The 22582-nt window shown below is 37.2% G+C and overlaps 1 protein-coding gene across 13 annotated transcripts in view; it reads right to left on the bottom strand.

Moving 5' to 3' along the window:
* Positions 1-1929: 1929 nt before the first annotated feature.
* Positions 1930-22582, bottom strand: part of sky (GTPase-activating protein skywalker) — a 220015-nt gene continuing 199362 nt past the window's right edge. For 11 of the 13 annotated variants that reach the window (XM_019055403.2, XM_019055402.2, XM_019055401.2 and 8 more), the window contains one exon: positions 1930-22547. In XM_019055403.2, coding sequence (XP_018910948.1) covers positions 22406-22547 — 142 coding nt within the window. In that variant the 3' untranslated portion in view covers positions 1930-22405. Of the gene's footprint in view, positions 22575-22582 lie in introns of all 13 variants that reach the window. The other 2 variants (XM_019055408.2, XM_019055409.2) reach the window with 2 other exon arrangements.

The raw sequence follows: 22582 nt of genomic DNA on the forward strand, positions 1-22582 counted from the left end.
AATCAATATTTTTCCCAGTTCCAAGTATGGTACTTGTACCCCTAGGACCCACTGAGAGAAGAAGAAGAAGTGAAAACGAACTGTGCGATATTTTATTCATTACTACATTTTTCATGTTTGTTTAGTAAAAAAATGTGTCTAATTGTCAATTGAGTGCAATTATTATTTTAATTCCGGTCAAATACACGACTTTAACTAATTTATCTTTCCGCGCAAACTAGTCGCAGGACTGCAAAGAGCCCCGTCCCGTGGAGACGGTAGGTAAGTGGGAAAAATTCCAGAAGTTTCATTCCTGCGATTCGAACTTGGGAAAAATCCCATGAAAACGTCCCGTGGAGACAAGGCCTAATTTAAGTAGTAAGGGGTCGATTTAAGTATGGTTCGATGAATTTGATTTTTTACCCAAGAATCTGATTGGACTGATGTTTGGTGAAATTTTGGTGCATTTTCATCTAAAAACGTCGGAGATATGAAATCAAACGTGAAAATACCCCAAAATTCCCCGAAAAGTGGGTTTTTCGAGGGCTGGAGGGAGGAGGTGGCTGGGGTAGGGAGGTAAGAATTGCCCAACACGATGATTTTAGGACCTCCTAAAGAGTTTAGACCATTAAATTCAAAATCCGTGAGGAGGGGCATTTTGGTGCCCTTACTCAGGGATACCCTTTCTTTCAAAGGTGTTCTTTCCCGCAATTTTTTCTCCAATTTATTTACCTGGTTTGAAATGTTGAATGAGCTTGCTTGAACCAAAGACATAAAGACGGAGCGCTAAAAGCGAAAAATGAAGCTTCTTTTCAATCACCTCTACTACTGGCTATAGGATTGGCGGCGAAATCGGGACAAGTTTGAAATTCAAATGTAGGGCGGGAACAAAATAAAATTGCGGAAACAAAGTATTCTAGGTTAATTTTTGCCCAAATTCACTTTTACACACTCATATTTGTATAACTTTAGGTTAGTTTTGGTCCGTCGTCAACCGATTAATTTCATTTGGGAGTAACTGTCATCTACCACTGTAACGGCCTGTTTGAACCGGCAGAACCACCATGAGCAGAAGAAAAACTAACTTTATCTGAGATCACTGCCTGTTACCGAGCAAAAGTAAATGTATTATGGTAAGACGCAGTCCCAACTTTCTTAATATATTCGTTTTAGGAATTTAAATTACGTTTCGAAGAAGAAATGTGGAAAAATCAAGAGGACAAGTTCAAATCAAATTTCCGTTTGCCGCCATGGATTCCCGCGCTCATTTACACACTCACACAAGCACCCAGCGCCAAACCAGGCTTCACTTTTTCCCCGTGCTTTTAGATACGAGTAGAGTACCTTTATAGACAGAGTATGGTCATTTCTGTTCCGGTTTTTCATTGGTCGCGAGCGAATAGGCTGACACGATGCTCTTAGGGCCGTAAATAAACAAAGAAGATGGCTGTTATCAGCAAGCAAGATTGAGGTTATGCACATCTTACATCCTCCTGTGATAAAGGTAAAAGGCGATTTAACAATGTTTTCGTGTTTTTTTTCGTGTGTTATTCGTAGATATGCTAGTTTAAATTGTTACTGCCGTATAATTGAAATTTTTGTCAAATTTAGCTTCTTATCGATGTTACGTTGAGTCGCCATCTTGTTTGTTTATTTACGGCCCTAAGAGCATCATGAAGCCTAAAAACTCGCTGACCAATCAAAAAGCGGAACAGTTTTCCTGTAGTAAAAAGATACGAATGGCCATACTCTGTCTATAAAGGTACTCTAGATACGAGCACTCCGTCTTTATGTCTTGGGCTTGAACACAAAAAATCAGGGGCTCCAGGAAAGAATTCATGCACAGCAATTAAGTTAAGCAGTAGAATGATGTAATACATTTTTTATCCCACCAGCTATCAGTAGAAACTGATGAAGAGCAAATTAAAGCTAAAATTATGAGAAAAAAGAAACTTGTGAAAAATTTATTCTACCGATTTTGCGGTCTCAGCAATTTTCGTCAAAATCTGTGTAAATTTGTAATTCAATTAACCGTAAAATTATACATAGAAAAACAGTATTCGTCAGCATGTCATCATGGTTTTGGTAGAAATAATTTAAATAAAAGTATCTGTGCTCATTATTACTTAAGATACGGCAAATTTTATTTTGAACACGGAAAAAAGGTTTAAATTCGAGCATTCTTTGTGTAAGGGACTCCCAAGTAGCAGTGATCGCGATAAACAGCGATTTTTTCCGTTGATTATTGCGATTATATTGGTGGCAATTTATCGCAATATTATCGAATAAAAAATTGCGCTTCATGGCGATTAAATCGCTATGCATCGCAATTTTTTGTTCAATTAAATCGCGATTTAATCGCCATATATCGCGATTTTTGTTGCGATAAATTGCCCGGCGATAAAATCACGATTTTATTGCAACGAGATCGAGGATAATCGCTCAGATGTTGATGATCTTAGCGATTTTATCGTCGACAAAATCGCAACAAATCGCGATTTTTCCGTTGAAAAATGCTACTTTGGCAAAGATACTTATTCGTTATCCTCATTTCTTCCCATTCAAAATACGGGACATTGTCTGACAAGACCACTGCCTCCTGCTTACACAAAATTTTTCTGAGCTCTTAGAACTACTACTGTTTTTCTCGAATTCTTATTTCTGGCACTTCCGTCCTTTTAAGAATGGACCATTCAATCAGCAACATTACCTGAATTGTATTTTTTTCACACGCGGACTGAACTGTAAAATGTTGAATTATAAGATAGGAGCAAATACGCTCTCTAAAAAGTTTATCCTGTATCTGAATTACATTAGTTTTGATACGAAAGATTCCTATGCATTCCAATACTTGTCCATAGCATTCCGATTCATAATCTGAGAGAAGTGGGTAGGGAGAGAGCAAATGATTTGATGATTCCTTGGGCTCCTTGCTTGAAAAGCAGGAAAATTTTTAAAAGAATTAAGCACCAGTCTAAAAAATTTTTGACTTCCTGTCCCTTAAAATCATGAGGTTTTGTGGCCTAGATGATGATGAAGCGAAATTCTAAAGAGGAAAATATTAAAAAGTAATACACTGAGTATGAACATGAGCAATTTCATCCCCTTGTACATAATTTCTACCTCTGATAGATGTACATTTCACTACATATTGTTCCAAAAGTAAACTACTTTAGTTACTTTCTTGGCGTTTGTACATACTATTATTGTTCTTTAGTTATTTTATGGACACGCAGTGGTCTATCTGTGGCATATCTACCCTAAATTAAAAAAAAAAAAAAAAAAAAAAAAAAAAAAAAAAAAAAAAAAAAAAAAAAAAAACTACCCAAGCAACTATTAGCATTGCAAAAAAATCTTACCTTTTTGTCTCATTTGTCACAGTTTTCTTGTCTCAGTTTATATTTGATTAAGAAATCATGATGGCAGGAAAATCGACCACCTGATTCAATACAAAAAACTCTAGTTTTCTGAGGGATATTAAAACGAGGAGGTTGATTTTGAGGCACTAAGTAAATGTAAATATGTCGATACATGGCTAATTTCTGTTCAATTACAAAGATGTCTCCACCTTAGATTGTTTGTTGAATGCCGATTAATACTGCAATAAAAATTATATAAAAGGAAGAAAAGGTGAGTAAATTAAAAATTTTCTTCTGAGGTCCGAGAGTAAGATTCTAATGAGACTAGGCATGTGATTATAACAATTCTGTAGATATTTTTGAACCTTTATACGAACACAAAACATTCATAAATGCCCTGGAAGTTCAGAAAAATCAACTTTCACAATCAGGAATATTTTGCGACTAGTTTTACATGAACTTCCTGAAAGCTAAAAAAACATTTACATATTTACACTGGAAATGGCGGCCAGTAACAGTTATGAACAGTACTTACAAACTAAGACTCAGGTGAAATTAACACTTGCTATAAAGCTCACGATAAATTCATTACACATAGAAAATAAAACATAACAATAAGTAATAAGTTATGAAACAAAAATTGCAATAATAAAGATCGGAATTTTAAATAATCCATTGTTACTATTCATCACTCAACAAGGAAGACAGTCCATACAATATAAATATACCTTTGTAATCCAAAAGACACAGATAACCTGATGAACTAAAATAAAGAGCTACAGAGACTGTCAGTACAATAACTGCAACATATCATCGCCTAAGTAACCATTAAATGATTTCACCAAAAAGAGGTAGCGAGGGAGGACACTCTAGAGGCTAGAATGTGCGCTCACCTGTTTCTTTATCAAGTGGTATGCTGCAGAATAGCAGTAAATTGGCCACTATAATCTACCTTTGCACCTTTTTCTCTCTCAAAACGACAAAAATGAGGTTTTTGAACTTTATGGTGAGATCTCCAGAATTGCACTCACTCTGAATTATTTCTCAGGTCACAATATTATGCTTTCACCTGGCTCCCTCTTTTAAAATCAAGGGGGCAGGAATACAGAGGTTTATACCTTCCTTCTTACACAGCAAATACCCAAGTTGCTCAAAAAGTAAGTTTCTGTACGCTGTAGATTTGATGGCATTTACTAAATCTGGAATTTCTCAAATGAAAAAAAAAGCTGAAATTTGCCCATAAACTTTTGATGATATTTAACCAATCTTGAGTTTTTCAAATGAAAAAACAACTAAAATCCTCCCATCAGTTTTGGTGTGGCTGCAATTTTTGCCAGACTAAAATTTGATGAGCTCCATCCATTCGTGAATGATATGTTCTAAATATTTCTATCCGACTAGGGAAAGAGAGGTTCTTGCGATGTTCCCCGGGATTTTAGCTTATTCTTAAAAAAACAAAGGTTTTTCATACAGCAAACTTTGATCACAAAGCCCTCCTTGTGTACTCATACCTCACTCCCAGTGATTACTTGGCTAATCGATTTGCTCCACCATAATTCCCATGGCGGTCATTTCTCGAACAGCATTTTCCACTTCCTTGTCGGTCTGAAAATCGTTGCTCTTCCAGGAGGAAGAACACCAAAATCGAAACAAAAAGGTTTGATGTTAAAGAAATTTCCATAATGAGGAGGTGACAACGCCAAGTAACAACTACGACATGAGTTTTTGAAAAGTAGCACAGGTTTTTTGGACATGAGGGCTGTCATTTGATATCCAAGACATGTCTAACTTCTTAAGCCGAGAAGTTTATGAACATCTACCCTATGGTTCAGATTTTTTTTCTCTCCAATTTTAGTGGTCTTCCTCCTCTGAAGTCTTTCCTGAAAACAACTATTTTCTGACTGTTGAGGAGATGAAAAATGCTGTCGGAGAAATGACTAATGACTTTGGGCTGGATTTCGAGAGAAACAAATCCACAGGCTGAGTTACTGCTAGTGGCATTATATCAATTAATAAGGAGAGTAGATTAGTTAGTATGGAATATTATAAACCTTTGATTCCATGTTTTTGTGTTTGAAGGAAAGTCCTGGTGACACATTGTAAGAATTTTAGTTTGTGGAAACTGTCATAAATCCAACGATTTGATCCGAAAAATATGGCAGTTACACTGAATTGATCAAAGGGTTTCAGCTTTTGTGTTTTGTTTGGAAAATATTCAAAATTTGTGAATAACTATCAAAACGACAGCATCATACTTTGATCCACTACAATAGAAGACAAAATTCATCTTGAAAAATAGATACTAAGAATTCAAGCTAAAAAAGCTGTGTGGACAGGGAAGAATTGTAAATTTAAAGAGCAAAATCTGAATTTTTCGTGCAAAAAGGGTACAATAACCTTACATAGGTGACCTTCATTTCACATCCGTTTTTACTGCAGTTCTTTTGATCAAATAGAAAGAGCATATATCATTGAAAAATTGGAGAGAGATATTATTGAATTCAGTCTAAGATTCTCTCGAAATAGAGTAAACATGCACGATGACAAATAAATAGGAAGATATTATACGGGAGGAAGAAAGAGAAAATTGAGGAGATAGAAAATAAGAAAAGATTCAACTACATGGATCTTCAGAATATCCTTTTGATACTGTCATTAATATTGTTGGTGCTTCAGCGCAAACAAAGGTCAAAATGTTAAGATGCTCTATGAAATGTCCTTGCCTAAAAAATTCCTCAAGAACTTAAAATAATAATGCAACCTCCAGAGACAAGAATGGGTTAAATGTGTTGAAAGGACTGACGCGCACGGCAACTAGACCAAAGGCGATTCTTGCAAGTTGGAAACACAAAATGCAACAACAAAGCTATGACTTCATCAGATGGGTCCCTCAAAGTTGATAGCTATCCACAGAATATATTAAGGCTTTAACTAGATGTCACCTACGCAACAGCGGCTACCTGCAGCCCAAAGTAACACATAAGAAACCATAAACAGACATATATTGCTCAATTCAACGTTATAGGAATTGATCATGTAGATCCTTACATAAGTATTTGTAGGAGAATGAATGAGAAATTAGATCTTGGCCACAGTATAGTTGCTTTGATAGGTTAAAGCAGAAAGTTCAATAATACACAAATTTCTTTCATACAATGGGAAACAAGGAGTGAATTTAAGACTCTCCCAATATGCCAGTGAATATTATTGAAGAGACAACTCTTCTTTTGGCTCTAACTCTTGTTCACAATGGTCCCACTAGTAAATCAAGAAAAAATGTGCAAATTTTCCGTGTCAAAAGAAGGGGAAGAAAATAGGATAAGATGAGTTTTAACAAACATGTTAGAACAGGTTGGGAAAGGAATGTCGTTGTGCAAACCGATCATTATGATCAGCAGTTAAAAGCATTTAATGATTTCCCTCATGATAACAAATTGTAAATAGCATCAACAGCACGAACTGCACTGTACAGTTAAATAATAACAAACCAAGAGAAGTCATCAAACAAGGTGCTGAATAATAACTTTCCATGCTATGCTTTTTTTAATTCAATCATACTTCGAAGGGTTTCCCAAAATGATGGCAACTGGCGCTTTTAAAAAGAAGAATAAAAAAAAAAGCAATTTATTGAATTGATCTAGGTCTTTTTCAAAAGAGTATGTTACAAGCAGACGAATGAGACCAAGATCATCCCAGTTGAACAAATACTAGCCGAGTATTGGTAGTTTGAACAAGACATAAATGGCGAACGCTTACAATTTTTTTAACTATTTAATGCCACCAAAATGGGTTGATAAAAGTTTCCCTAAGCTCTTCTGCAATGATTGGCAACATCAACCTTGACTATAAGGCACTGAATGGTTGTCTTACTACTCAAGACGTAACCATAGTAAGGATGCAAAAATCTGTAAATGAATTGGTTCCGAGGGATCATCAAGTGAGTTTTCTGCATGAGGTTATTTCATGCATTGAAGTCTTGAGCAGCTTTACATTATTTCTCATGCCACTTTCGCAAAATTCTTTTTAAAATAGGTAAAGACAAAGAATTAATGAAGGAACAGAGACATTTTCAGAAAAAGTTTACAAAAGCGTCCTGCGAAACAATGAGAAGCTGCATAGGACACTCGTTCACAAAAAAAAAACACACCATGCACAATATTCACTGAGCATTCCTATGTAACCAATTCAATCAAAGATTTTTGCCAAATGGTGCCAAGACTACTCTGGCCACAGTCTTTTCACCTAACGGATTAAGCACCCACACGTTTTTACCAAAGATTTTTTAACACACAGATATTTATCCACAACTTTTTTGACCAATATGATTTTTCACCTATAAGCGTTTTCAACGAATCAATTTGACTCTGCAAATTTTAATAAAAATTTCACCAAAAAAATGTGATTGAAATTGAGGGGCTTGGAGATATTCCCGGAATAGTAAAAACTGCACTTATGCGCCTTGTCCTCCAAGCCCCTTAATTGATATTACACTTACATGGCTTGAAGGGCAAAATCTGCCTGCTATCAAGAATTTCAACATCCCTTGTCCTTCTACCTTGTCATCCTGTCCATTGTCTTTTTAGTAAGATTGCCTTACATATATTCTTCAAATGCTCATTGTTATTCTTAGGTACTTCTCTTCTTGAAGAGGACAAAGTTTTTCCCAAATCCAGGTCTACAAACATACTCTCCACATCACTTTGTTCAGAGATAAGCTCTCAAAGGAAGTGGAAAAATTTGGTTGATTCCAAAGCCCAAGTGGATATAAAGGTGGAACAGCTCATCAGCGACTTCATGCTTTGACTCAGCAAACATAATTCCTTTTAAAGTAATCACAGATTTCAAAGAGTTATTCTGGAATGTTTTTATACAGGGTGATCCAAAAGTCCCTTCCCTCTAACTTTTTACCTGATTGAGGTAAAGATTTGAAACTAGGGGGATGTTCCTAGGTCAAAGGGACTAGGGGGGGGACTTCTTGGCTGCGCTAAAATTTTCAGCCCCCCCCCCCCTAAGGGCAGCAGACCCCAACATTTTTTTTTTCAAATGGGAAGACCCCCTTCGTGATATCTCGTTCAAAAAAGCAAAAGAAACAAAAACTTTACGCGCAAACCGGAAGTCAATATCTCAAACTGTTTCAGAATGGCCACGTTAAAGTTCAAGATGGCCGAAAATTGACACCGGTTATTTGTCGAAGAATTCGCGCGAAAATCGGTTACTAGCGGTATTTTGACACGAGAAAAATGAATTTGACGTCAGATTTTAAAAAAAAATCTAAATATAAAAAATGGCTGCCGGTTAAAATTTAAAATGACCGAAAATTGCGATCTCGGTTTTTTGCTGATGCATTTGCCTGAAACTTGGAACTTAAGGATATTTTGGCATGAGATTAATAAAGGAGGAGTAACGTTTTGGGCCTTTTCCGGCCCCACCTGGATTTTGCTAAATGTTTCATATTTTCAAAGTACTAGTTTTAGGTAGACTCTGTGCCAAATATTAGACCGAACGGAGCCCATGCAAGGGCGCAGCAGCGCCTCAAACCCAAAATCCTGGAATCGAAAAACAATTATTTTCGTCGACTTTTTCGACTGTTATCACTCTTCCAGCACATGATTCTTATGTATTTTTTTGCGTACTTTTCGTTTCTGGCCTTTTTAAAGGCCTCCGATAAATTTAAAGGGGCCTTATGGCCCATTGTTGCCATTTTTGGCCCATTTTTAGGGGTTTTTTCCATTTAACACATTCAAAACTCAATTTAATCCAAAAACTGTGTACATTTTTGAAAAATACGTAAAAAAATGAATAAAAAATGTTCAGTAAAATTTTTTCCTATGTTGCCAAATTTCCAAGAAAATTGGTCCCAAAGTGTCAAAAACGGCAAAAAATCGATAAATCGCCGCGTCTAAGGTTCAAGAAAGTGGAGTACATTTTTCATACTGTACCAGATAACAGCTCTTATCCATCCATACAACATATTAAAATATCATGGTTGTACCTGGATTCTCACGATGTGAAAATTGACCGAGATGTCGATTTTAGCGGCCTTTTTATACTTGAAGGCAGCTCTTTTGAATGTTTCTCGACCTTAGTCACCCTCTATGGGTGTGTACTATATGTATTTTTCTACGTACTTTTCATATCTGGCCATAAAAATGGCTTCCTGTGAATTTTAGAAGGCCTAACGGTCTATTGTTGCCAATTTTCACCAATTTTTAGGGGTTTTTTCAAGTTTACGTGTGTGAAACTTAATTTAATCTAGAAACCGTGTACAATTTCGGAAAGAACGTAAAAAAATACATAAAAATGTGATGTGTACCTTTTCCCTACGTTGCCAAATTTTCGAGAAAAATCGTCCTGAAGCGCCAAAAATGCCAAAAATTGGATTAATCATCACGTCGGAGGTTCCAGGAAGTGAATTATGACATTCATGGGACACTTTCTCCACGCATTTTCTGTTGTTCGATATATTTGGCCCGCAGCAAGCATCTTGAGAACCAAGGATTATCTCGAGGTTACAGGAATAAAGAGGTGACTTGGAGTGAAGGATAAACTAGAAGCACCTTGAGGGCTCGTTTTGTCACGTTCATGTGCGCCATTACATGTTCCTCGAGATGCATTGCAATTTTCCATTTCCGATAAGTTATTTGTAGTGAAAGAAAACTTGAAATTCACTTCCTGGAACCTACGACGTGATGATTAATCCAATTTTTGGCATTTTTGGCGCTTCAGGACGATTTTTCTCGAAAATTTGGCATCGTAGGGAAAAGGTACACATCACATTTTTATGTATTTTTTTACGTTCTTTCCGAAATTGTACACGGTTTCTAGATTAAATTAAGTTTCACACACGTAAACTTGAAAAAACCCCTAAAAATTGGTGAAAATTGGCAACAATGGACCGTTAGGCCTTCTAAAATTCACAGGAAGCCATTTTTATGGCCAGATATGAAAAGTACGTAGAAAAATACATATAGTACACACCCATAGAGGGTGACTAAGGTCGAGAAACATTCAAAAGAGCTGCCTTCAAGTATAAAAAGGCCGCTAAAATCGACATCTCGGTCAATTTTCACATCGTGAGAATCCAGGTACAACTATGATATTTTAATATGTTGTATGGATGGATAAGAGCTGTTATCTGGTACAGTATGAAAAATGTACTCCACTTTCTTGAACCTTAGACGCGGCGATTTATCGATTTTTTGCCGTTTTTGACACTTTGGGACCAATTTTCTTGGAAATTTGGCAACATAGGAAAAAATTTTACTGAACATTTTTTATTCATTTTTTTACGTATTTTTCAAAAATGTACACAGTTTTTGGATTAAATTGAGTTTTGAATGTGTTAAATGGAAAAAACCCCTAAAAATGGGCCAAAAATGGCAACAATGGGCCATAAGGCCCCTTTAAATTTATCGGAGGCCTTTAAAAAGGCCAGAAACGAAAAGTACGCAAAAAAATACATAAGAATCATGTGCTGGAAGAGTGATAACAGTCGAAAAAGTCGATGAAAATAATTGTTTTTCGATTCCAGGATTTTGGGTTTGAGGCGCTGCTGCGCCCTTGCATGGGCTCCGTTCGGTCTAATATTTGGCACAGAGTCTACCTAAGACTAGTACTTTGAAAATATGAAACATTTAGCAAAATCCAGGTGGGGCCGGAAAAGGCCCGAAACGTTACTCCTCCTTTGAACTTAGATTTCTGAAAAAAAACAACTTTCTGCCATTTTGAACTTAAATCGACGGTCAATTTGAAATGTTAGTTTTTTTTTTTAAAAAAAAATCTGACGTCAAACTCGTTTTTCTTCTGTCAAAATACCCCCCTTTACCGAGTCTCAAGCGAATCCATCGCCGAAAAACCGATGTGCCAGATTTCGACCATTTTGAACTTTAACTGGCCGCCATTTTGAAACGGTTTGAGATATTGACTTCGGGTTTGCGCGAAGAGTTTTCTTTTTTTTAATGCTCTTTCGAAGGAGCTATCACAAAGGGGGTCTTCCCATTTGAAAAAAAAAGGTTCGTTGCCCCCCAAGGGGACCCCTGAAAATTTTAGGGGGGCCAAAAAGTAGCTCCCTTTAACTTAGGATCATCCCCTAAGTTTTAAATCTTTACCTTGATTAGATAAAAAGTTAGAGGGGGTGGAAGGGACTTTCGGATCACCCAGTATAAGAAATCTAATGCCTGCTGAATGTCTTTAACTGGAACAAAAACCATACATCCCACGAGTGAATGCAACCCAATTTTTATAGGAATTGCTACAGCAGCGCCTTGACTAAGACTTCCACAGGCAGTGGAAACCTAAAAATTGAAATAAAATATAAATAAGTAAAATTTGTAAATTTGAATAAATCTTATAAATAAAAATTAATACCTATAACTCTTTAATAACTAGGATTACGTACCCTACTATTAGAATCATTTTTATTAAAGGAGTAAAAGAAAAAGCTTCAAACTTCACGAGTTTTACATGTCGGTGAAAACTCCCTCATTGCAAAAAGTCATGTATAAAAAAGTGTATGGGGGTCTAGTTGCTGTGGGTCAAGAGTTGTGAGTGAAAAGGTCTGGGCCAATCATACCGAGGGTGATGAGCATATGGACGAATAATCCCAGAATCTTTGCGACGTTACTACGTTTACGTCTGGAGTTGTAAGAAGACCAAATAGCGATGCCAAACAGTGTTCGTCGGCAAAAGAGTACAGGAAAATTTTTATTAGCACATTCCTGTGAGCATGAAATGTTAAAAAAACTGTACATGGTTGCCATTTACGCCACTTTCAAACTACCACAACTTGACCAATTTTCTATAAATAACTTGAACTCAGTTTTCAACAAGTGTTGTTCACGTCTTCTCTCAAATGAGATCCAGATTAGCTCAAGCAATGCCTCGTTTTTTTATTAAAGTGCCAGTCCTGATCGTTATGGGACACTATGTAATTGAGTAACAAAATTGATACTCGAGGAAGAAGAGATGGCAGAGGCATCACATATTTCCAATCAAAATATATAAATCCCCAAGCAAAAAGGAAAAACACAAAAATTACAACATTTCTGAGCCATACAGAGTGAGCTTTCGAGAAACAACAAACTGGGGATTTGTATTGAGTTACATTCAATTAGAGCAGACACATGTAACACCTTTTTTCACCTCATCTGAAAAAAACGGAATGTTCCCACCTGTAGGTTCCAAACTTATCATTAAGAAAAATTTAGCTTCTTCGGTTTTTCCCCCTTTTTTCTGTCTATGTTAATCAAGCATAATTTTTCACAGCAACGATTTCAGAACATTGAGGCTGATTTCTATGAGGAGAGAGGAGCTTTCTTCAATTTTTGCTTCTGTTTCATTTGAAAATTGCTCTCCTCTCACAAATAATAAAATATTCATTCCAATGAATTGAAATAATTCTTTATGCAAGGATAACTTCTTTTGTGATATCAGCTGAGCATATCTTTGTATACAAGGCTATTAGGAATCAAATAGTTTGTCACATATTTGTGCAGCTATCAGTTTGTTTCGGTGGTCAAAAGGCTTGCTAAGGATATAACATTATTCTCAATTCTTTACAGCAAAAATGTGAAATCCATAAAAGAAATGTCCTAAGTTAGTTCAAAAAGCTATTTCCTACATAATTGAAAGAGGCAAAAGCATAAACTTCGAAGAGCTATTAAAGATTAGAAAACACACTTTTTTCTATTTTTTTCACCCTCTCCAACCGTAATGCACCTGCAACTCAATGCAAGACCTCCTTTGACCTTCTCATAATGCTGAGCAGAACCCTTTTTCCCAATGTTCAATGTTTTTTTTTTACAAATTTTGGTCGAAAAACTTTTTCTCCCCCAAAATTAGACTGATTAATTGGTGACATCAATTAATATAACTGATGATTCTGACCAAATCAAAAGCATGACCTCAATCTAATTCACCATATTTGATTGCACATTTTACCTTTCCTACCCTTTAATAGAGTGAAAAATTCAAACAAATCAAATACATCCTGATTATTCAACATCAACACGTCATGTTACATGATTCCTAGATCAATCTACAATCCAATTCCTCTCAATTTAATTAGTATTTAACACTGTATTTAAGTCATTTACTTGCTTATGATACAACTATGATGCAGTTTCAAACCTTTCTCCTCCCATTGCAACATAATTAATGAAAAGCTAAGGATATAAGGAGATAAAAAATTCAGACACTTTGAAAGATTTATGAAGATTCTAAAAATAATTTCTAAGAAATCAATGTTAACAACCGAGGTGAATCATTGAATGGTTAGGAGTTGCATAAGAAAATAAGGAAATATGGTTTTACATCTAAACATCTAACATGGTAAAAACTATTGATATGCTGGATTACAGAAGCAAATAATTCGGAGAGAACAGAAAAAATATGCAAAAAGTTTGGCAAACATATCAAATGATGTTTTTTCATAAGGGTTTTTTAATAAAAAAAAAAAAAAATGTTGTAGTTTTACACGGGAATTCTTGGAATTCGAGAGAGATGAGTTGACAGGTGCATGTTTCAAATTTACTTTACATCATCATTTAAAAATAAGAAGAAATTAGAGAATGGGAAAAAAATTATTGGCAATTATTTGCTAATAAGTTAGTAGACTATGAAACTATAGGACAAATCTTGCGCCACCAGTTGCGGATAACACAAAATGGCCGCTAATGAAGCATTGCTTTTATGAGATCAAAATTCACTCCTAAGCCCTCAATAAATTTTGGCAATATATATAACTTTGAAACGCTACGATAGCCCGATATACACGACTTATTAACAAAACAAAAGTAGTGGGAAACAAGTTTAAAATTACATGCAGAACTTGGGACGTTTCGACCTGGTTTCCCACTTCATTGTCGACCGAAAAACCAAAAATTTACAAAAATAAAGCTAAAAGAAAGCACAGACCAAAACTTTTTAAAATTATTGTTTTTCGGAGGATAATGATCTGGGAAACCAGGTAAAACGTCCCGAATAGTTTGTTAACTTTAGCCTTTTTTCCCCCTAATTTGGTTTTGTTTTTAGTGTTACGTATGTATATATGTAACTCATATGTATGTTTGGCTGTAAATATGTAAGACATGTAACTTGAGCTGTAGCCAATTATTTACAAATTAAGAAATGATAAAATCAGATCATTTGCAAGATTTCATTCATTGTACAGAGATACAAATACGAGGTCTGTCGGGAAAGTATCCAACCTTGTTGATTATCTCGCCATCAACAGTTGATATGAGGTTGGGGCTTGGGATTATCTTTGCAGGGACTCTCCTGAGTGCAGGTGCACAGCCGGATTATCACACGTTGAATCAGCCATTGGTAATTTGCTGATTAGTGCGTGCTACTCTGCTGTGTTCGTCGCATTTTGTTTTTCCTAAAAAAGAGGAAGTTAAGGAGAGTGGGGTGGGAAGAGTTTGTGAAGGAGATCATCACAGGGGACGTGTCTTGAGTCTACGGGCACGACCCTGAGACAAAAAAAGCAATCGTTAGTTTGGATCGCACCTGGGAGACCTCGTCCGTAGAAAGCTCGAAAGAGTCGCAGCAAAGTGAAGACCATGTTGACTGTCTTCTTTGATCATGAAGGTGTCGTCCATCCTGAATACGCTCCCCAATTCTCTTCTTTCAATAAAGAGAGCTACCGAGCAACTTTATGTAACTTAAGGGGCCTTGGGAAACGTATTCATGATGGACGAGGACGACACCTTCATGAAAGAACAGACCTTTCCAACCTTTCATGAACCTTTCAAAGAAGACAGTCAACATGGTCTTCACTTTGCTGCGACTCTTTCGAGCTTTCTACAGACGAGGTCTCCCAGGTGCGATCCAAACTAACGATTGCTTTTTTTGTCTCAGGGTCGTGCCTGTAGACTCAAGACACGTCCCCTGTGATGATCTCCTTCACAAACTCTTCCCACCCCACTCTCCTTAACTTCCTCTTTTTTAGGAAAAACGAAATGCGACGAACACAGCAGAATAGCACGCACTAATCAGCAAATTACCAATGGCTGATTCAACATGTGATAATCCGGCTGTGCACCTGCACTCAGGAGAGTCCCTGCAAAGATAATCCCAAGCCCCAACCTCTTATCAACTGTTGATGGCGAGATAATCAACAAGGTCGGATACTTTCCGGACAGACCTCGTACACATACCAAATGTTTCGAATGTCACAGCAGTCATCATAAGTGGCTACACAGGAAACTACAAAATCATTCAAAAAGCATACAAGAAAGTTGAAACCAAACGACAAAAACTACATTTTGAAAAAAATAGAGGTAATAAAAACTTTTTAAAAAAATATGAACATATCTTCTACAACACATAGATTCGCAAACTGATTATAACCTCAAGTGCAATTCAAAATAAAACAACCAAGATGACATGCAATAGGTGCCGTTATCTATTTGTCATTAGGAAAATCAATAAGGAGCGGGTCATGGATGCTATTAGTGCCACGTCACGGTCGGTATCAATTGTATCGAACTGGATCCAAACAATCGAACATAACTTTACTATTTAACATCAAACGTCATCATTTCAGAGATAATTCACGCAGTTTGAAAAAAAAGTGGAAAAAATCAGCAGTTACAGTACTTTAAAGTTAAGTGGACATTTTTTTATTGATAAAACGATTTTCAAACACAGCTTCCATACCTCCTACACTTAAACTACTGTTCCATTCTTCTAACAATTTCAGCATATGGAGTATTTTAACTATCTTGCTTGTGTCTAAATTCCCCACAAGTTTTTTCGGATGGAGTTGTACATGTCTGAATTTTTTACTAAATTTCCCCACTAGTTTCTCTAAGTAACCGTTTCGTGGCTTCAATGACTCTTATGTGGATCAGGCAAAGAGATTTTTGAAAGAAAGTATAAAGAGGCTCACTTCACAAGAATGAAAAAACTGCGTTAAAAACACATATGCAATCCGTTCTTTCAAAAATCTCTTTGTCTGACCCACATATGAGCCATTGAAACCATGAGAGGGTCACTTAAAAAGAATAGTGGGAAAATTGAGTAAAAAATTTAGACATGTACAGCTCTATCCAAAAAAACTTGTGGGGAATTTTGACAAAAGCAAGATGACGAACCGGGTCTATGAGGCCCGGCGGCGACTTATTTTTCACGCCGCGGCAGTCGTAATTATCCGAGAAGTCTGTCCTTCACAAATAGCTCTACAAAAACCCTTAAAAACATATTTTCCGAAAAAAAATTTCAAATTTTTTTTTTTTTTTAGACACAGCAACTTTTTTTATGTCCACCCCTAGAATGACTAACCCAGGCCTGCAAGGCACGTATTGAGAATACATGGTTATTCGATAGCTGCGATGCTTTTTTCTCTCTTTTTTGTAGAATTTTATGATTTTCATACTTCGTCCTCTATAATTAAGGTCCTAAATTCTATTTCCGCTCATAAACTGGCCCCCTCCCCCTCCTCTCCCCAAGTCCCTTCAGATTTAGGAGCCTCTCGTTATACACATTTTTATATCTTTTTTGAGATTTTGAGTAAGTTACATTGAAGAAACATTAATACCCCTATAAGCATACTTGACTTTGAGAGGAAGGGGGCAACCTTAGACCCCTTACCCCTTCTACCTCCTTCCGGTAGCTAGAACTTAGAAAAAGTTATTTGCACTTAGAAAGTTATTTTTCAATTTCGTGAAAAGAAAAGAAAAGTTTAATATGTGTTGTTGTACTAATACTACTACTAATAAGTCGCTCTTACAGCGCTTCTGTGCGCTCTGCGACACCCAACTGCCACTGACGGCGATGTTTCCAGAGCTCCTCCGACAGAACGCATCTCCTCATTTCCAGCCTTATTCCCTCAATCCATGATTTGACAGGGCGTCCTCTACGTTGGCGTTCATAGGCGTTATGTATGTATTGTTGTTATTTGTGGAATGCTTTTAAAGTATTTCAAATTATTCGACAAGTTAGAGCAAATTTTGGATATTACTTACAGTGAATTATGAGGTAAACGCAGGACAAAATTTCTTGTGAAGGATATGTAAAGACGTTACCTTTTAGTTATGAGGAAATAATGCATAGTGCTTCCACAGTTCCTGGACAGTATATTACCTCCATGGCCACTTCTCAACTACAACAAATACAGCAAAACCTCAGGAAAACCGTTAGAAACTTCACAAGAAATTTTGTCCTGCGTTTACCTCATAATTCACTGTAAGTAATATCCAAAATTTGCTCTAACTTGTCGAATAATTTGAAATACTTTAAAAGTATTCCACATATAACAACAATACATAACGCCTATGAACACCAACGTAAAGGACGCCCTGTCAAATCATGGATTGAGGGAATAAGGCTGGAAATGAGGAGATGCGTTCTGTCGGAGGAGCTCTGGCAAGATCGCTGTCAGTGGCAGTTGGGTGTCGCAGAGCGAACAGAAGCGCTATAAGAGCGACTTATTAGTAGTAGTATTAGTACAACAACACATATTAAACTTTTCTTTTCTTTTCACGAAATTAAAAAATAACTTTCTATGTGCAAAACTTTGAAAGAAACACATCAGAAAGTACTAATTTTTTAGCTACCGGAAGGAGGTAGAAGGGGTAAGGGGGTTAAGGTTGCCCCCTTCCTCTCAAATTCAAGTATGCTTATAGGGGTATTAATGTTTCTTCAATGTAACTTACTCAAAATCTCAAAAAAGTAATAAAAATGTGTTTATAACGAGAGGCTCCTAGATCTGAAGGGACTGGGGAGAGGAGGGGGAGATTTAGAGGGGGAGGGGGGCAGCTTATGAGCGGAAATAGAATTTAGGACCTTAATTATAGAGGACGAAGTATGAAAATCATAAAATTCTACAAAAAAGAGAGAAAAAAGCATCGCAGCTGTCGAATAACCATGTATTCTCAATACGGGCCTCGCAGACCCAGGTTAGCCCTTCGTATAGGTATAAACAGTTAGTCATCTAAGGGTTAATATGCTCCATATGTTGAAATTTTCAGAAGAATTGAACAGTCGTTTAAATGTAGCAAGTATGGAAACTGTGTTTGAAAATCGTTTTAATAATAAAGAAAAGTCCACTAAACTTTAAAATACTGTACCTGCTGATGATGTGTCAAATTTTGTTTATGAGCTAAATTGTGAAAATCCTGATGGCTCATATGTAAGTCAGACAAAGAGATATTTGAAAGAACGGATCAAGTCACACACTTGCGACAAAAATGAAAAACCTCCTTAAAAACACAAATGGAGGACACAGGTCACTTGTTTGATTAAAAAAATGCAAAAATTTTAGCAAGAGAAAAAAATTCCATAGCTTGATCATTTTTGTGAGCTATTCATCCCAAAAGAGTTTTGGTGCCTTTAAATTAAGAAAAAAAAGACACACAGTGCCTTGGTGTAGTCTACGACCCAATGATTTTCTTTGTAAGCTTTTTGAATGATTTTGTAGTTTCCTGTGTAACCTCTGATGGTGACTGCTGTGACAGTCGAAACATCTGGTATGTGTACTTCCATCTCTGTACGATGAATAAAATCTTGCAAATGATCTGATTTCATCATTTCTTCATTTGAAAATAATTGGCTACAGCTCAAGTAACATATCACACACACACACACACACACACACACACACACACACACACACACACACCCACACACACACACACACCCTCACCCCCACCCTCACACACACACCCTCACACACACACACCCTCGCGCGCGCACACCCTCGCGCGCGCACACCCTCGCGCGCGCACACACAACACACCCTCACACATCCTTACACCCTCGTACACACACATTCTCTACCATGTTATATATGTACAGGGTGTTAAAAAAGTCTCCTCCCCCCATCTAACTTCTTACCTGATTGAGGTAGAGATTTGAAACTTGGAAGAAGTTTCTAGGTCAAAAGGAGCTACTTATTGACCTCCCTAAAATGTTCAGGGGGGCCCCCTTTGGGGGACAACGGACCCCTACTTATTATTTTCAATTCGAATGACCCTTCTTGTGATAAATCGCTCGTAAGAGTATAAAAAAGAAAACTTATTGCACTGACCCGAAGTCAATATCTCAAACCGTTTCAAAAGGGCGGCCGGTTAAAGTTCAAGATGGCCGAAAATTGACACCTAAGTTTTTTGTCGATGGATTTGCCGGATACTCGTAACGTATTTCAACACGAGGAAAATGAATTTGACGGTAGATTTTCGAGGGAACCAAAATTGTCTAAATGGTGGCTGATTGAAGTTCAAAATAGACAATTTTTTTTTTTTTTTTAGAGATCTAATTTCAAATTTGTTAATCTCATGCCAAAATACCCCTGGGCTCCAAGTTTCAGGCAAATCCATACGCAAATAACCGAGATGCCAATTTTCGTCTATTTTAAACTTCAACCAGCCGCCATTCTGACAATTTTGGTTTTTTTGAAAATCTAACGTCAATCTTGCTTTTTTCGTGTTGAAATACCCCCTGATGCCGAGTTTCAGGCAAATCCATTGACAAACAAGCGGTGCCAATTTTCGGCCATCTCCAACTTTAACCGGCCGCCATTTTGAAACGGTTTGATATTGACTTCGGGTTTGCGCGAACAGTTTTCTTTTTTTATGCTCTTTCGAACGATTTATCAAAAATCACGAGAGGGGTCTTCCCATTTGTAAATAAAAAGTTGGAGTCCGTTACCCCCTCCTCTTCCCCTCCGAGGGGGACCCCCTGAAAATTTTAGGGGAGTCAAAAAGTAGCTCCCTTTGACATTGAAACGTCCTCCAAATTTCAAATCTCTACCTCAATTAGGTAAAAAGTTAGATAGAGAAGGGGGGAGAGGGGACTTTCCTAACTCCCTGTATAGTAAAAACAGTGGGTAACAAGGCGAAAATTTATGAAAATATTTGCAGGACGTTTCGGTTGGTGACCCAAGCCATCATCGACGGCTAAAATAAATACAAAATTAAAAATAAGGCTGAAGAAAACACAACTAAAATAAAAACCGTGCGATCAGCCCCAACGAAAATTAGGACTGATGCAGAGAGTATAGAAGGTTAGAGGCCCGACTGGATAGGGAAGAATTGAAACAGAAGTTGGAGCCGTGAGCAAGCAGTTGCGTACGTTGGCGCGAGAGTGCGCGGCGAGCGGAATCCCATACCACTGCGCTGATTGGCCAAGCGAGAGTTGTGGACGGACGGTGTATAAAAAATTGCCTACGTGGAGGTGGTCCGGCAGCAACATACCAGCCGCTAGTCACTGGAAAACAATAGAAAATAGTAGTTGCGTACGTTGCCAGCGAGCGCGCTGCGAGCGCTTCTGTTTCAATTACCTAGCATTGAGTCGGGCCTCTAACCTTCTATACTCTCTGGACTGATGAGATGTAAACAAACTCCCCAACCCTCATCAAGAAACAATGTTGACCAGGGCCAGTCAACTCCCCGTAGTGCCACATCCTGTCACGATAGCAGCACTTATGTCCCAACTTGGAAAAACGAGTGGTAGTGGAAACTAAGTTTGCCTACATCAGATCGAGCAGTACATACTTTTCCCTCATGTTTTAAAATTTCCATCCTTTCTTTTAGCATACGCAGAAAATCCCTTTTTTCATAACATAAGATTTTAACTTCATCGAAATTAAATTCATGGCCCGTCTCCTGTGGATGTTTGTGTAGGGCACTGACTTCTTTGCAGTCATATTCATGACCGTCAAGCCGCTTGCATCTACCTTAGTAGTTTCAGCTTTGAGGTTAGACAAAAGGTACTGCATTGCAGTCATATTCATGACCGTCAAGCCGCTTGTATCTACCTTAGTAGTTTCAGCTTTAAGGTTAGACAAAAGGCACTGCAAAGTGTTATACCTTTTATGAACCACCTGATAACCATAGTTACCATAACCATCTTTCAGGGTTACTGAGAGACTATGATCATCAGGTGGTTCATAAAAGGTATAGCACCTGTGTTATACCTGAGTTGTACCTTTCATGAACCACCTGATAACCATAGTTACCATAACCATCTTTCAGGGTTACTGAGAGATTATAGTCATCAGGTGGCTCATAAAAGGTATAGCACCTGTGTTATACCTGTGTTGTACATTTTATGAACCACCTAATAACCATAGTTACCATAACAATCTTTCAGGGTTACTCAGAGACTATGGCCATCAGGTGGTACATAAAAGGTATAACACTTTGCAGTGCCTTTTGTCTCAGCTTAAAGCTGAAACCACTGAGTTAGATTTACCTGGAGTAGTTGATCATATTCCTTGTAATAACTGTGATTTGGCGTCCAGAGGCCAGACTAAAAATAATTTATCGAGGCAGCTTGACGGTCATGAATATGACTGCAAAGAAGTCAGTGCCCTACACAAACATCCACAGGAGACGGGCCATGAATTTAATTTCGATGAAGTTAAAATCTTATGTTATGAAAAAAGGGATTTTCTGCGTATGCTAAAAGAAAGGATGGAAATTTTAAAACATGAGGGAAAAGTATGTACTGCTCGATCTGATGTAGGCAAACTTAGTTTCCACTACCACTCGTTTTTCCAAGTTGGGACATAAGTGCTGCTATCGTGACAGGATGTGGCACTACGGGGAGTTGACTGGCCCTGGTCAACATTGTTTCTTGATGAGGGTTGGGGAGTTTGTTTACATCTCATCAGTCCTAATTTTCGTTGGGGCTGATCGCACGGTTTTTATTTTAGTTGTGTTTTCTTCAGCCTTATTTTTAATTTTGTATTTATTTTAGCCGTCGATAATGGCTTGGGTCACCAACCGAGACGTCCTGCAAATATTTTCATAAATTTCAGCCCTGTTTCTCACTGTTTTTAGTATCGTATTTCGGGCTACCATAACTTCTCATATATATATATGTATATATAGACATATATACACATACATACACATATATATACACACGCTAAAGAGTTCACGGTTGTAATATTTATAATTAAACACACACATAAATATATATATATAGATCGCTATATTGGTATTTAACATATTTGAAACTTTTTGGCCTTATTTTTTTCTCACAAAATAGTGTGAACTCACTACTATTATACCACCTTCATAAATACATATATATATATATTCGTTCATATATGTACATATTTAAGCACCGCCGAAACCATAAACTTCCAGAACTCGGATTTCAAAATCTCTGCTCGGACACAAAGGTGGGTTGTTGAATGTTGAACAGTGATCTGTTTTGCCAAACCTAATGTTTTCGTCCATCCATATTGCTTGTCCATCCCTGTAGGATCAAAATCAGAGATAGCAACTGGAAAT

The sequence above is a fragment of the Bemisia tabaci genome, chromosome 1 (genome assembly GCF_918797505.1).
Source record: "Bemisia tabaci chromosome 1, PGI_BMITA_v3".
Taxonomy (NCBI): Eukaryota; Metazoa; Arthropoda; class Insecta; order Hemiptera; family Aleyrodidae; genus Bemisia; species Bemisia tabaci.